Here is a 14,953-nt window from a genome sequence, read left to right on the forward strand (position 1 = left end):
GTAAGATATGGCAAAATAATAATTTATACATTATCAAGGGTTCATGAGGGAGGGGGGAGGGAAGGGGAAAAATGAGGAGCTGGTGCTAGGGGCTTACGTAGAGAGCAAATGTTTTGAGAATGATGAGTGTACAATGATGAATGTACAAATGTGCTTTACACAATTGATGGATGTATGGATTGTGATAAGCGTGTATGTGCCCCGAATTCAATGATTTTAAAAAAAGGAAAATAAAGAAATCAGTCCATGAACCTAAGGTTTGAACTGTAGTTCCATGGCTTGAACCAAGGAGTGAACCAGGAAACAGGGATTCAAATACCCACCCACCCCTGCTTGATCTCATCCAGGAGATGCTCCAACACAGCCTTGATCATCCCATTTAATTTCTGAGCACCTCTGTCTCCTCATCTGCAGAAGGGTATATTAATAACCCCAGCCTCCTAAGTGTTCATCCTCAAGATTAAATAACGCCCTTAGCACTGTGCCTGACATCTAGCTAGCTCTCCATATCTGGAAACGGATTCAGTTATTATGGTTGTTTAGTCAGGGATGTCAGCCTTTTTAACACCCTCTCTTTCCCTCTCTCTCTCCTTTTTCCTCCCAGGTGCCTCCACCCAGAATTCTAACACCGTGGAGCCAGAGAAGCAGGTGGACAACACCGTGAAGATGGCCGGTGTGATCGCTGGTCTCCTCATGTTTATTATCATTCTCCTGGGGGTGATGCTCACCATCAAAAGAAGGTGAGTCTCTGCTACTGCCCTGCCGATTCTGCTGACCCCGTACTCCCCTGGGGTCAGGTCCCTGTTCGGTTGACCCCATCCAGCAAGGAACTTCTAACATGCTTGTTGGGATCCTGAAATTCTCTCATCTCCTGCGGCACATCGTGTCTGTGCTGCAGGATGCACGCTCCTGTTTGGTGAATGGCCAGCGATCCTTTGGTTTGGACGGCTCTGATGTATGGGGGATTCTGGGTGTCATGCCATTTGGCTTTTTTGAGTCAACAGCTATGTTGTGAATGGTCAAGGCATCAAGACACCTACGCCTTACACTACAGATGTGTGGAAGGAACGCATGGCCTTTCTCGCTTCCATTCACCCGATTTCCCGCTCATCAAATGGTCAAATTGCAGCAGGACCCCAAGCTGCCCTCTGCCAGATGGTGTGAAAGGCCCCGGGGAACGATCCTTTCTGCTTCAGGTCCTTGTTGTTGCTAACAGGACATCTCCATAGGCATCTCTGGACCATGAACATGGTCTCTCAGAGGGTTCCCTCCAGACTGCATGGCCCACAAATGCCAGGCTGCAGGTGTCTCTCTCCTTGCCCAGATTCACAACTGTGGCATTTCAGTTTAGCGGACATTCAGATAGCTTTCAGAGACCATAAAGGAAAGGGGAATCTAAAGGATGAATATTAGCCGTCACTCTCCTGAACGTGCACTTCTCCACAGCCCCTGGACTGCCACTACATCACCATGCTTACTGTCCTTCTACCAGAAGGGGTTCTCCGTCTTCTCCATGTTAACACCACAAACCCAAACTTGATCTCCATCCCACCCCCCACTCCCGAGCCTGCCAGAGCAAACAAACTTATACCAATCAACAGAACATTTTACACCTTCAAACAAGTTGGGGAGCACACCTCAGCTCGAAATGTCGGGGCAAAGGTGGAAAGCGCTCCTGGATGATCTTTCCCACCAGAACAAAGTGGAAGAAGGACCCACAGGCACAATCCAAGTTCCACCTTAACCATGGGGGGAAGTGCAGAAAGTTAAACAAAACAACAACAAAAGGTCGATGTCCTCAGCAATTCAGAAATACGCGTGCAGTCAGCTTTCTCTGAGTCTTATGCTCAGAAATTCCCTGGTCTCTTTCCTGATTCCTCTTTGACTTGACTGGTTCTGCTTCTGACCACGGTATTTGATTGTTCGGAAAGGGCCCTCTTTTCACTCCCTTCCCCTAATAGGAGCATGCCTTTCCTTAGGCTCCCAGAAGTAGGGCTTAAGGGTTAAGATTCTTATCCACCTGCTGGTTTTGTGGTAGGGAGGCTAAGTGAAGGGGAAGTTGCTTTATTAACATTGGGGTTCAGAGCCCCCCAAAGAGTAAAGGACTGCATGGCATTATTCTATCATCATCATCATCATCATCATCATCATCTATGAGACATGGTCCACTGCCTTACATGAGGTTAGACGTGAGTTTTGATCTCTCGGGGGCCTTAAGCACACTGCCCAAACAGGATCTCCGGCCTCCTTCTTAGAGTCACAGGAACATTCAAGACAGAAGTGAATTTGGGATTGTCTACCTGAAAAAAATAATAATACCCAATTTAATAGACTTGAAGGCCTTTTTGATAGACGTGCAATGTTCGCCTTTGTTGCCACTGATCTGTAAGTCAGACACGCTCTTCCAATGTTCTCTTTCTAAAGCCTGACTTAGCCCACGTCGCTGTTCTCTGTGAGCTTGCGAAGAAATTTCACTTCCTTCTCAGCAGCTATTTCTGAAACTGTGACTTTTCCGGAGGGGGGGAGGGTTTTCTGTCTCCAGGGTGGGAGCAAGCACAAAGCAAGGTCTTGGTGCAGCGCCAACCCCTTCTGCTTGTCCTTATCATCTCTCACCTGTATCAAAACCAGGCGTCAGACGCAACCAACGTGTGGTACAGAGGTGACCACTTCTCAAGAGAACAAAAGTCAGACATTGTGCCAACGGTGGGAGGGAGGGGAGGGGTGCAGATTGGTGTTGATATCTCCAAAAGCCTTTAGAGCAGCAGTTCTCAATGTGTGGGTCGCGACCCCTTTAAGGGTCGAACGACCCTTTCACAGGGGTCGCCAGATACATAACAGTAGCAAAATGACAGTGTTGAAGTAGCAACGAAAATAATGTTACGGTTGGGGGGTCGCCACAACCTGAGGAACTGTATGAAAGGGTTGTGGCATTAGGAAGGTTGAGCACCACTGTTTTAGAGGAAAAATTAGACATCTTGCTGACTTAGTTGATGGGGATGTTATTCAGATGGATAAGGGAGAATAGAGTCAAAAGAAAGGCAAAGGGGGAGGAAGAGAGAATTAAACAGAGCTCTGCCCCCTTTCCATGAGCCTACAATATCCTCCGGTGTTTAGAAGTAGCCACAGCACCCGGAAGGGCTAGAGAAGGTACTTTAGTGCCTCTCAGCCCACCTACCAATATGGGAGACACTCTTTTGGTCCACTGAGTCTGCTGTCACTCATTTCTCCCGCTCAGAATCCTGTCCACAATTACCTACTAGAAAGAGGGATTGAAAGAAAGAAACACCCAAATAGTAGCCAAAGCATCCCAGCTCAGGGGCCTAGTGTCAACATCTCTCCCATATGACATCGGGTCCTATGGTTCATGGATCTAGGAACCATCAAAGCTTCAATACCACCCACCCCCTTTCCTGGCTTGAGCTTTCCCGGGTTTTCTCCCTGCCCTCCATGCACCTGGAAGTGGTGTCTCCCTGTTTTCTCTGGTGGAAGTGGATTCAACTGACTCAAAGTCTTCTCTAAAGCTGTAGCCACAAATGTTCCTGGAACAGGAAAGATACACCATCCCCTCCCTCTGAAGAATTCACCATTTCAGCCTTTGGGCATCATTGTAACTCCCCAAAGAGCTTCTTTCTCTTCCTGTTAGAGCTTTCCTCTTGTGATGCAGAACTAGGTGGCTGGCAGAGAATGGGCTAAAGATTCGAAGGACAAAGACATGGGCTTAATTAAAAAGCCATATTATTTGATATTCAGAAAACGTGGGTAAGGACAAAGTGCTTAAAGAAAGAGGGGACACTTTCAGCAAAGCCTGGAAGATTTTTGTGGTGGTTTGTCATTGTTATTTGGTTTGGTTTGTAATTGGAGGGGATCTTGAAAGATGAAAGGCTACAAAAGGGAGATGCAATGTTGGGGCTGAATCAAATGGGATTCCCATATGGTTTACAAAAGATGCACACTCAAGCTTAGAATTTTTTTGTATTGCCCTTGGCCGCTGGGAGTGGGCATTTTTGCATGTGAGACCATACCAAGTCATGGCCTTAAGGGGTCACACAGGATTTTACGAGTATCAAAAGATGAAAAACCAGAGCCCCTCCTTGATAGAGTTAGTGACCAACCTGATTTTGACCAAGTTCACTATAAAACATGTGTCTGGAAACAAAGCAAAGCAAAAGATAAATATTCGGCCCAGAACCGACAGAGAGAAAGCCTGTCCCTAAAGCCAGTGCCCTGAATTTGGGCTTCTGGCCACCTACACTGAGCAAGAAGAAACTTCTGTTCAACAGTTACCCACGTGTGGGTTTTCTGTTCGAGCAGCACAAAGAAAGCAAGTCTGTGTTCCATTCGTAGATGCACCATTGTGTATTTGTTGTCAGTTCCTTATGAGTGAGCATTTGTCATTTGCCGTGTTTTATTCGCTCAAAGAGTTATGCATAGCTAGGAGGAAATACATAGTCTCCAGACACTGCCATTGGCTCATGACTCCCTCTTGTTCTCCTGTATTTATCAATCACGTCTAGGTCACAAAATATTCTAGAATGAGCTTCCCTATGACGTTATCTAGTAAAGCATACTTCCTTTCATGAGTAATGCTTTGGGTTCTGAAACTTTCATCACAGACTGCCCTCCAATCCTGGTCATTTCCTTCCCTTACCACTTCCCCTTACCACACCCTCCTCTACGAGAATGAGCAGTCAGAGGCACTGGCTCACCCCCATAGTTCCTTGGCTTAGTACCTGAAATTGATACCTCACCCAGTGGATCTGGATGGTCCTCCCTCAAACTCACTGCCATGGAGTCAATGTTGACCCCAAAGCGATCGCCTGTGGGTTTCTGAGACTGTAATGGTTTAGGGAAGAAAAAGGCCCATCTTTCCCTAGGAGCTGCTAGTGGTTTGGAATTGACCGTGCAGATTGAAGTCCCATGTGTAACCAGTACATCACCAGGCCTTCGTCTCTTGATGGTAAAGGGTGTTTATTAGCTACTCATAGATGAGAAGTTCTATACCTTCATATCTGTGGGTGGGTTGTGGACCTATCTGCATAGGTCCGCAAGTTTTATATAGTCCAAGTGGGGAACACTCCCTGGAGTCTGAGTATGGGCCCCCAAGGTTTAAGGTCTAGAGATCTACTTGTGCATAAATACCAGAAGCAAATTAAGCACATCTCAATGTGCCCCCCCAAGAGCTGCGTGCATCCTACCTTAACCTTGCCACCCCTTCTTTTGCTTCAAGTGAACTCTAGGTGGCCTTGAAGGAGATATTCTAAGCCAGCCACTACCCGTCGTACCAGCCACTCCCATTAGCTCCTTTCTCCTCCTGCCTAGCCCCTCTTGGCCCAGCGTGAACTTCTTTCTTGACTACCCACAAAAGAATTTTGCCAAGAGTACATTTGGAATGTCATGGATTTGAAAAACAGAAGTCTCCTGTAAGATCAATGTGCATCTCTAGGTGCACTTTGAGTTTCATGATTTGCAGTAGGCCCTGTACCCTCATCATTAACAGTCCATCTTGGAAGGCTTATATTCCCGTCTCTGTTTGGCCAAGAGGAGTTAGTTAGAATGAAGACACTGGCACTGCTCCTGCATGGGATGAGAAGCTTTAGCCACTGGAGGTACAGGAAGCACACCAACTTCCACCCTCCAAGCTCTGTGCTTCAGTGTCCTTCGTGCAGCCTTCTCTCTCTCATTGTCCAGTCTTGGCCCTGGGCTCCCCGAGATAAGCCAGATATGGGCTTCACCTTCCAGTAGCTCCCAGTTAAACGGGTACAGAAACCTTGTCTCTGGGAGCTAGGAATAAGAAAAACGGAATCTAAGTTTATATAGTCTCATTTGCTCGCTGTTAACCAATCCTAATCTTGTGTTTTTCATCTGTGGGACGCAGCCAAGCTCATGGTGCTGTACTGAACATCAAAAGAGCTGGTGGCCTGGAATCCGTTTGGTTTCGTGTACCTGCCTAAGGAATTCCAGTGTGCAAGATCAGTGAAGACATTCATCTTATTCATGACCACAGCTTGCCTTGGTCGGCAGCTCCAAAGTCTGCACTAACAGGTTGCCCCAACTCATTCTTACACACCGATGCAGCTAATTTGTTGACTTCCATGTAAATGCTCCACACTCTCATTTTAATCCTCACCATAGGCATAGGAAGGCTTGGCAATTGACATCCCTGTCTTTAAAATAAGCTAACTGAGGGTCAAAGAGTTTACGTGACCCACCCAAAGCCTTGAGGAGAGTTGAGGTGCACCCAAGACTGTGATTCCAGAGCCCACACTGCCAACTTTGAATCGATTGTCCATGGCAAGTGAGAAGTACATTCTGGATTAGACAAAAAGCGACCCGGGTTCAGGTATATTGCCCTGTGCCATTTGCCTCTGGACATCTCCCTTGAAAATCTTTCAGATTCTTTATGGTCAAAGTCAAATGCATCACCTCAACCCTAATCCTATGTCCCCATCTTAGTGACAGGACCACCTCCCATGCCATCAGCCAAACATCTGGGCTTCCATTGCCTTGGATCCTTCTGACCTTACATTTTCACATGATTGTAATCACACACACCCCCCTCCGGTGCCTTATCTCTGCTGCAGCCTATGTAGCTCCATTATGTGAGTCTCTGCGCTGACTTACCTCACTCGGTCTCATCTCCCAGCCCGGGCCCTATGTTTCAAAGCTAAGACTGAGACCTCTAAGCCTGCTCGCTAGAGTCCTTTGATGGCTTCTCTTCTCTTAAACAAGTGCTTGCGAGATGGGGTGATAGATAGTTACCTGGGGAACACTGTCAAGTTACATCATCCCTATGCTCAATGTGACCCTGGCATGTTGCCCAACTTCTCCCCTTCCACTTCAATAGCGTTCTTCATGGAGTTTCCTCCTCATTCAACTCCCATGTTTTACAGTTCCTCGTGTGACTCGCTATTGCTCATTTTAAAGGTTGACCTAAAACAAAAACCTCTCCTCCAACATCCGATCCAAACACAATCGCTTCTCTGTCTGGATTGCCGCACTGAGAGCAGGGGTTATGTTCTGTCTATGTAGTTTTCATTTATATCTGCATTTTATCTCCTCCCCTTGACCATCAGTCAGTCATTCTGATTGATCAGTCTCTCAAATGTGCCTGGTAGCTAGGTGAATCCCCCTCAAAAAAAAAAACCACACACATGACAAATGGCATAGTACAGTGACATGAAAGCAAATGTGGCAGGTCCAGTTATCTGTCACTTGGCACCTGAGAATCAACACTGAGTGTCAACGGTACACCAAGTCCCCTAGTTGGGATGGTAAGTCCAGGAGTTGCCTCAGCCCTCAGGGGACACAGAGTCTATCCAGAAAACAAACAAATAAAAAGGCAGTAAAAACAATGAACTAGTGAGTGAATTAAAAGAGGCAGTGTATGTTGGTTATAGCTACAGTACGCACATCGAGCTAAAGGAACTCCCCAGATCACATCGCTGATAAGGGACAAAGCTAAGTATCTAACTCGATGATCTAATAATGGAGCCCACATTCCTCGACACCATCCAACCCGGATAGAATATGAAACACAACTTAGAGATGCTAAATTGCATGACCCAATGTTGAGTGGTGCGCTGAGACAGAAAAGCAGCCCACACGAAAGGCGTCATCCTGTCTGTCTGCCCCATTCTCCGTTGCTCCTTGTTCTCTGAGAAGTAAGCCTTTCTTCTGTGCTCTCCCTTGGGCAACCACTCAACCTTCCTCTGAAGTATGGGCTCACAGCGCCCCCCACTTCTCCGTCGCGGCACTCTTTACTTCGGAAGACAATGTGACAGTAGTTATTAACGCAGGCTCTCTAAGTCAGGTGAGTGAAAGCAAATCCCTGCCATGCCATTTGCCAACTCCGTGAGCTTCAGAAAATGATTTAGCCTCTCAGGGCCTCACTTTCCTTGTCTGTAATACAGGGATAAAAACACTTGGTATGGGTATTGCAAGAATTAAATAAAATTTTTAAAAATGTAATGATGTATGACACATATGTGAACTCCCAGTATTTAAATGGTAACTATTATCATCATCTCTTTTATAATTTTCTTGTCTGGATCTCCCATCAGATAAGTGGAGTGGATTAGAATCTAATTTGTCTTTCTAGCTCCTATCAGAGATGTGTCTATAGTAGGCCTGTCAGAACTTTTTGCTGAATTAATGATGGAAAGATGATTGAGTCGATGATGGATGGCTTGTTGGGTGGATGGATGGATGGATAGATAGATAGATAGATAGATAGATAGATAGATAGATGAGTGGGTGGGGTTGTGGGTTAGATACATGGATGACTTGAAGGGTTGCTGAGTAAATGGATAGATGGATGAGTGGGTGAGTTTGTTTATAGGGTAGATGGATAGATAAATGTATTGCTGGGTGAATGAAGAGTTGGATGGGTGGGATTATGGGCTTAGCCAGATGGATGGGTGGATGGTCAAATGGATGGTTAGATATACAACCTAGTTCTCTTTAAATGGTATGGAAGAAAGAGAAACTTTGCCTGAAGTCAATCTTGTCAGCTTGCTGAAAAGAAGTTTCGGCAGTATGCGATTTATTAAGGTTCGGGTTGTTGTTTCCTAAGCGCAGCTCTCTTCCTGCTCAGGATTTTTGATCCTAGGCAATCTGTTACTTGCTATATCACTGTACCCTTGTAAATTTAGACCTTCAGTAAATCCTCCTTCAGCCTTAGAGGAAACACACATGTATACTCTTTTTGGGTCACAGAGTAAATAACTATGATCCTTGCTCTGGAAGGTTTTGCAACTTATTAATAAAAGATGATCAATTAATATAAATTGGTGTGTTACCATCTTTCTGGAGCTTCCTTGAAATTGGATCAGGGATGACACTGGCATGAAGTGATATCCAGGATAAGGCAGAATAACTATTTGGGAGAGGGGTTTGAAGATAATGAAGTAAATGCATTACATAAAAAAGGATCCCAGGAAGAGACGAATCATGAATGATCAAAGCAGAAAAGTCAGAGCGTCTAGAGAGTTTAATCCACACTGAGATCTGAGACGAGTTGTCTCACGACATTGTGGGAACCACTAGCTCAAGGTGCAGGCATTGCAGTTGATGCAAAGAGACACTAGACCTTTGACCTGGGGAGGAGTCACCTCTTAGAGCCTCAAATTATTCAACCAAAAATGAGAAGAAGACTTCTTTACAGCGATGCGGGGAGGATGGAAGGCAGGAAGTTTGGGCAGATCTGAACCTGACTTACTGTAGTGTTCAAGAAGCATCTGTTTTCTCCCGTCCTCGGAGGCAGCACAGGCTGGTGGTCTAGAGCATGAATTTTAGAGCCAACTTTTAAATTTCAAGTCCAGTTCATATATGTGTGATCTCATGCACGATACTTAACCTCACTGACCCCATTTCCCTCATCTGTAAAATGGGGATGTACATCAAGAACGGAGAACAATACTTGGTACATAGTAAGTGCTCCATAAGGGTTTTATCATCATCTTGAAAATTTTAATATTCCTAAGGATGTGAACACTTTATCTTGGTGACCAACAATGAGAAACAGCAAACCTTACATCTGAGGACAAGATAGTAAACCACCCCTTATTGATGAAAACTATATTCCAAAGGGTTAAATTAATATGATGTACCTAGAATTATGTCGAGCCTCAAGTTGCAAATTGAAGAATTCTATGAGAAGGATATTGAAGGATGCAAGAACCAGCAAAGGAAGATGGAGGGATTACAAAGTCACTGTACCAAGAAGAATTGGTCTATCCTCAATCATTTCAGGAGGTTGCATATGATCAAGAACTGATGATATTGAAGGAATAAGTCTAAGCTGCATGGAGGGCATTGGTGAAAGACAAGGCTAGAGGAATTGACAGACTGCCAATTGAAATGTTTTAAGAAATGGAGACAGAACTAGAGGTTCTGCTTCATCTCTGCCAAGAACTTTGGAAAAGTGCTACCTGGCCAACCGACTAGAAGAAATACATACCTGTGCTCATTCCAAAGAAAAGAGAGAGATTTGTTAGAATGTGGAAATTATCGAACAATATATTACTCTCACATACAAATAACATTTTTTTGCTGAAAATAATTTTAAAATAGTTGCAACAACTCACTGGCAGAGAATTTGCAGAATTTCAAGTTGAATTCAGAATAGGCCCTGGAATGAAGGAGAACAGATGGATCTCAACTGAAAGCAGAGAATGCCAGGAAGATGCTTGCTTGGTCTTGTTGGCTATGCAAACACAGATGATTGCTTGGATCATAACAAACAATGGATAATATTGAAAAGAATGGGAATTCCAGCACATTTACTTGGGTCCAGAACCTATACATGGTCAAGAGACATTTCTTCTCTAACAAAACAAGGAAACAACACATGGTTTAAAATGAGAAAATATGTGCGTCAGGTTTGTATTCCATCAATCAGTATGCTGAGCAAATAACCCCAGAAACTGAACTATATGAAGAAGCATGTGACATGAGGATAGAAGAAGGCTTATAAACCACCTGCAATATGCAGATGACAAGCTTGATTTGCTGAAAGTGAGGGGGACTTTGAGGGACTTGCTGACCAAGAGGAAAGACTGCAGCTCTCAGTAAGGATTATAACTCAATATAAAGAAAACAAAATTGGATCAACAGAATCAATATGTAACATCCTGATAAACAAAGAAAAGATTGAAGTTGTCAAAGATTTCATTTTACTTGGATACATTATCAACCTCGTGGAAGCAGCAGTCAAGCAATCAAACAACACATTGCATGGGGTAAATCTGCCACACAGGACTTGTTTACGGTGTTAAAGAGCAAAGACTTCACTTTGAAGACTAAGATGCACTTGACCCAAGCCATAGTATCACCCCATATGCATGTGAAAACTGGACAATGAGTATGGACGACTGTGGTAGAATCCGTGCATTTGAACTATGGTGTTGGGAAAGACTCTTGAACATACTATGGAATGCCAAAAGAATGAGTAAATCGCTGTTGGGTGAAAGACAGCCAGAGTGAGTGTTCCTTAGACATGAAGGCAGTAAGACTTTGTCTCGCAGGCTTTGGACAGGTTATCAGGAGGGAGTAGTCCGTGGAGAAGGCCATCATGGTGGATAGATTGTCAGCAAAAGAGAGGAAGACTCTAATGAGAAGAACTGACACAGTGAGTACAGCGCTGGGCTCAAGTGAAGCAAAGATTGTGCGGATGCCAAAGGACCAGGCAGTAGTCCATTCTGTTGGCCACAGGGTTGCTGACTTGCAATTCATTCAAAGGCACCCACAAACAACAATATTGGTGTGGGTTTATATAACTTACATGAAATATGTTCTATATTATAAATCACATATAATATGTATAGAACTTAGAGTAATACAATCCAATATGAATGCCCACAAGAACTCTTGTGACTACGTAACTATTGTCTTCAACCTTGTGGTGGAGAAACACACCCAGAGATAGTGAATCACTCAAAGCCATGCCGTTAGCAGTAAGTTCTTGTGCTGGGATACAACCCCTCATCATCTCTCCACTCTTAAAGCACTGTGAGCTTGCAGTCAGCTGTGTCACCCACCTTGGTCTATGGGCCAGGAAGCAAGTTCAGAGGGATGGACCAACATGTCCAATGTGCCACTGTGAGCAAATGCAAGGAAGGCTGTGATCTTGGTTCTCAGCCCAATATTCTTGACAACGTGATGGGCCTAGAGATCTAGTACTCTTCGTTATCAAATGGATCCTTGTGAAGGAGGACTTGAAGCACTTGCTGATGAAGATCAAGGGATGTGGACTTCAGTATGGATGACACCTAATGTAAGGAAGAACATTAGGTTTCTTTCTTGTTCCTGAGGAATCACCTGTCCAGACCCTGGACCACAAGGACAGCACTGAAGAGCAACCTCCTTTTAGTGCCAACCTGTTGTTGTTGTTGTTGTTGTTGTTGTTGTTGTTGTTGTTGTTAGGGGCCATGGATTTTTCTCTGACCCATGGCAATCCTATGAACACAAGAACAAAACCCCGCACAGTCCTGCACCATCCTCAACATTGTTCCTATGCCTGAACCTATGAATGCAGCCACTGTGTCAATCCATCTTGTTCAGGGGCTTTTCTCTTCTAAACATGATGTCCTTCTCCAAGGACTGGTCTCTCCTGACAATAAGTCCAAAGTATGCAAACCAAGTCTTGCCATCTTTGCCTCTAGGGAGTACTCTGGCCTTGCTTTTTCCAATACAAATCGGTTAGTCCTTTTAGCAGTCCATAATACTTTCAATATACTTTGCCAGCACCACAATTCAGATGCATTGATTCATCTATAGTCTCCGTTATTCAATGCACAACTTTCACCTGCATGTGATGTGATGGAGAATACCATCGCTTGGGTCAGGTGCACCTTCGTCATCAAAGAGGTCTTGGGCAGCAGACTGCCCTAATGCAACTTGTCTTTTGATCTCTTGATGGCTACTTTGATGAGCACTGACTGTGGATCCAAGTGAGAGGAAATCCTTGACAACTGCAACCTTTGCTCCATTTTTCAGGATGTTGGTCCAGTTGTCAGGATGTTGTTCTTCCTTACATTAGCTTGTCATCCATACTGAAGTCCACATCCCTTGATCTTCATCAGCAAGTGCTTCAAGTCCTCCTTCACTCTCAGCAAGAAAGGTTGTGGCATCGGCATATCACAGGTTGTTAATAAGCCTCCCTCCAAACCTGCTGCTACACTCTGCTTCATATAATCCAGCTTCTCTGATGATTTGCTCGGCATATAGATTGAACAAGTATGCTAAGAGGATACCCCCATCGAACACCTTTCCTGATTTGAAACCATACAATATTCCCTTATGCATTCATACACCCGCCTCTTGAACTACGTACACGTTGTGATTGAGTGCAATGAAATGTTCCAGAATTCCCATTCTTCTCAAGGCTATCTACAGCCTATTATGGTCCACACAGTCAAATGCCATTGCATAGTCAATAAAACACAAGTCAACATCTTTCTGGTGTTCTCTGCTTTCAGCCAAGATACATCTGACATCAGCAAGGATATTCCTTGTTCCACGTCATCTTTGGAATCCGGAACTTCCAACAGTTCCCTGTCAATGTCCTGCTGCAAGTGTTATGGGATGACATTCTGCAAATTTTTACTTGTGTGCAATATCAGTATCTTGCTGTATTTTGAGCATTCTGTTGGGTCACCTTTCTTTGCAATGGGCACAAATATGGATCTCTTCCAGTCAGTTGGCCAGAAGCTGTCTTCCAAATTTCCTTGCCTAGCCTACTGAGTGCACCCAGTGCTTCTTCAGTTTCCTGAAACTCTTCAGTGGGTGGTCCAACAGTTCTGGGAGCCCACTTCTTCCTTCATCAGCATTGCTTCTTGCTCAGGAGATGCTGCCTGCTGAAAGGGTGGGCTGTCATGTGCCAACCTACATGGCCAGTAAAGGGGCTCAGTGACTTGTTCTTTCAGGATCTATCCATAAGTATCAAGTTCTTTGCTCTCGTTCATCCTCGAGGATCACTGTTCATTCCTTCCATGTGCGTTGGTGGCCAGATGTTGCACTGTGTCCCAGAGGTGTCACGTCAGCTGGTTAACTTTCCAAGATCAGTCTTAAAGGACATGTAGGTTTCTTCTCTGCCAAAGCTCCTTGTCTCTCAGTCACTTTCCCTCTGAAGTTGTGGGATTGGGCTCAAGTGATAAGAAAGAGAAATCCTAGCAACAGTCCTGCTCAGTGGGTTTTGGCCACTTTCTATAGAATGGGGAAATTTTAGGCTTTGAGGCTATATTCCCACCTCTGTGGATATGAAAATTGTATCTTCCTGTGCCAAACAAACTGGATAATGGCTACAATTAGCCAAATAACTCAAGAGGGAAGGAAACTATTCTTGTCTACGCAAATGGATATTTGGTTATTTGAGTTATTCAGCAATTTTTCTCAATCTACGAATGTATCACTTATTGTCAGTATAGCTCCATCTGATGTGAAATGAAAGCATTTCGATTTATTTCCCGACAAGATGAAAATGTTATAGAAAAGATAATATCATGGACTTATTTGATTGTTTTATTATTGTTCAGAAACCAAGATCTAGAAGAGACTTTAGAAGGCGATTGAAAGCCGTGATTTGTTTTTGAAGATTCTTTTTGGACAGTGGACCACTTTATCATATGAAATGTTAAGTTGAAACTAATTTAAAAACAGATGAAAATAGAGGCATGCAGGCTAAGATGGCGAGATGGTGAGGGAGCAGCAGCTCTATCTACCTGCTTGCCTTCCGCCCTCCTTTTCCCCATGGCAAGGAGGCTGAGCTAAAGAATCTTGGGACTCCTAGGAACACAGTTTAAACACTCCTGATCATGTTTGACCCACTTAGTTTGAGGTTGTTCGAATTGAATATCGGAACTCCTGCCTTCAGTGCAATGGTCTTTTAGGATGACCTTTTACATTTTGTTCTTGCGGTTTCTTTCTGTATAACAAACTAACTCAAACGGTAGTGGCTTAAAAGAATGGCAACTATTTATTGTCATCGATCTGTATTTGGGACAGGACCTATGAGAATGACTTGTCCCTATTCCCTAGTCCCCAGAGTCTTAGCTCGGGTACCTTGGAGGTTGGGGCTGATAGGGCGTCTCTTGATCTTGACGTCATATCAGGGATTCTCCATGGGACCTCTCCATGTGGTCTCTCTATCACAGCAGACTCGGGGAAACCAGGAGTCTTATGTGGGACTCAAGGTTCCAAGACAGCATGTTCTAAGAGGCCTGAAGAGAGCTGCACAGCTGCTTTTTGGCTTATCCTGAAAATTTCCAGAACTTCACTCCTACCACATCCTATTGGACACGGTGTCAGCCTTGCTTTGGTGTGGGAGGGCACTACACACAGGCAAAAATACCAGAAGTGGGAAGGATCGCTGGGAGAGGGGTTCATCTGGAAAGCTGGGTGCGCAATGTCCATCCTCTGGCATGACCTTTCGGAAATAGATGGTGCTATGATCTGG

The 14,953-nt window shown here is 44.5% G+C and overlaps 1 protein-coding gene across 1 annotated transcript in view; it reads left to right on the top strand.

Annotated features, from left to right (window-relative positions):
* PTPRT (protein tyrosine phosphatase receptor type T) overlaps positions 1–14,953 on the top strand; it is a 459,397-nt gene that overhangs the window by 287,975 nt on the left and 156,469 nt on the right. The window contains exon 8 of the mRNA XM_045295498.1: positions 605–740. Coding sequence (XP_045151433.1) covers positions 605–740 — 136 coding nt within the window. The remainder of the gene's footprint in view (positions 1–604; positions 741–14,953) is intronic.

The sequence above is a fragment of the Echinops telfairi genome, unplaced genomic scaffold (assembly GCF_000313985.2).
Source record: "Echinops telfairi isolate 266 unplaced genomic scaffold, ASM31398v2 ScPeMD7_5592;HRSCAF=6446, whole genome shotgun sequence".
NCBI lineage: Eukaryota > Metazoa > Chordata > Mammalia > Afrosoricida > Tenrecidae > Echinops > Echinops telfairi.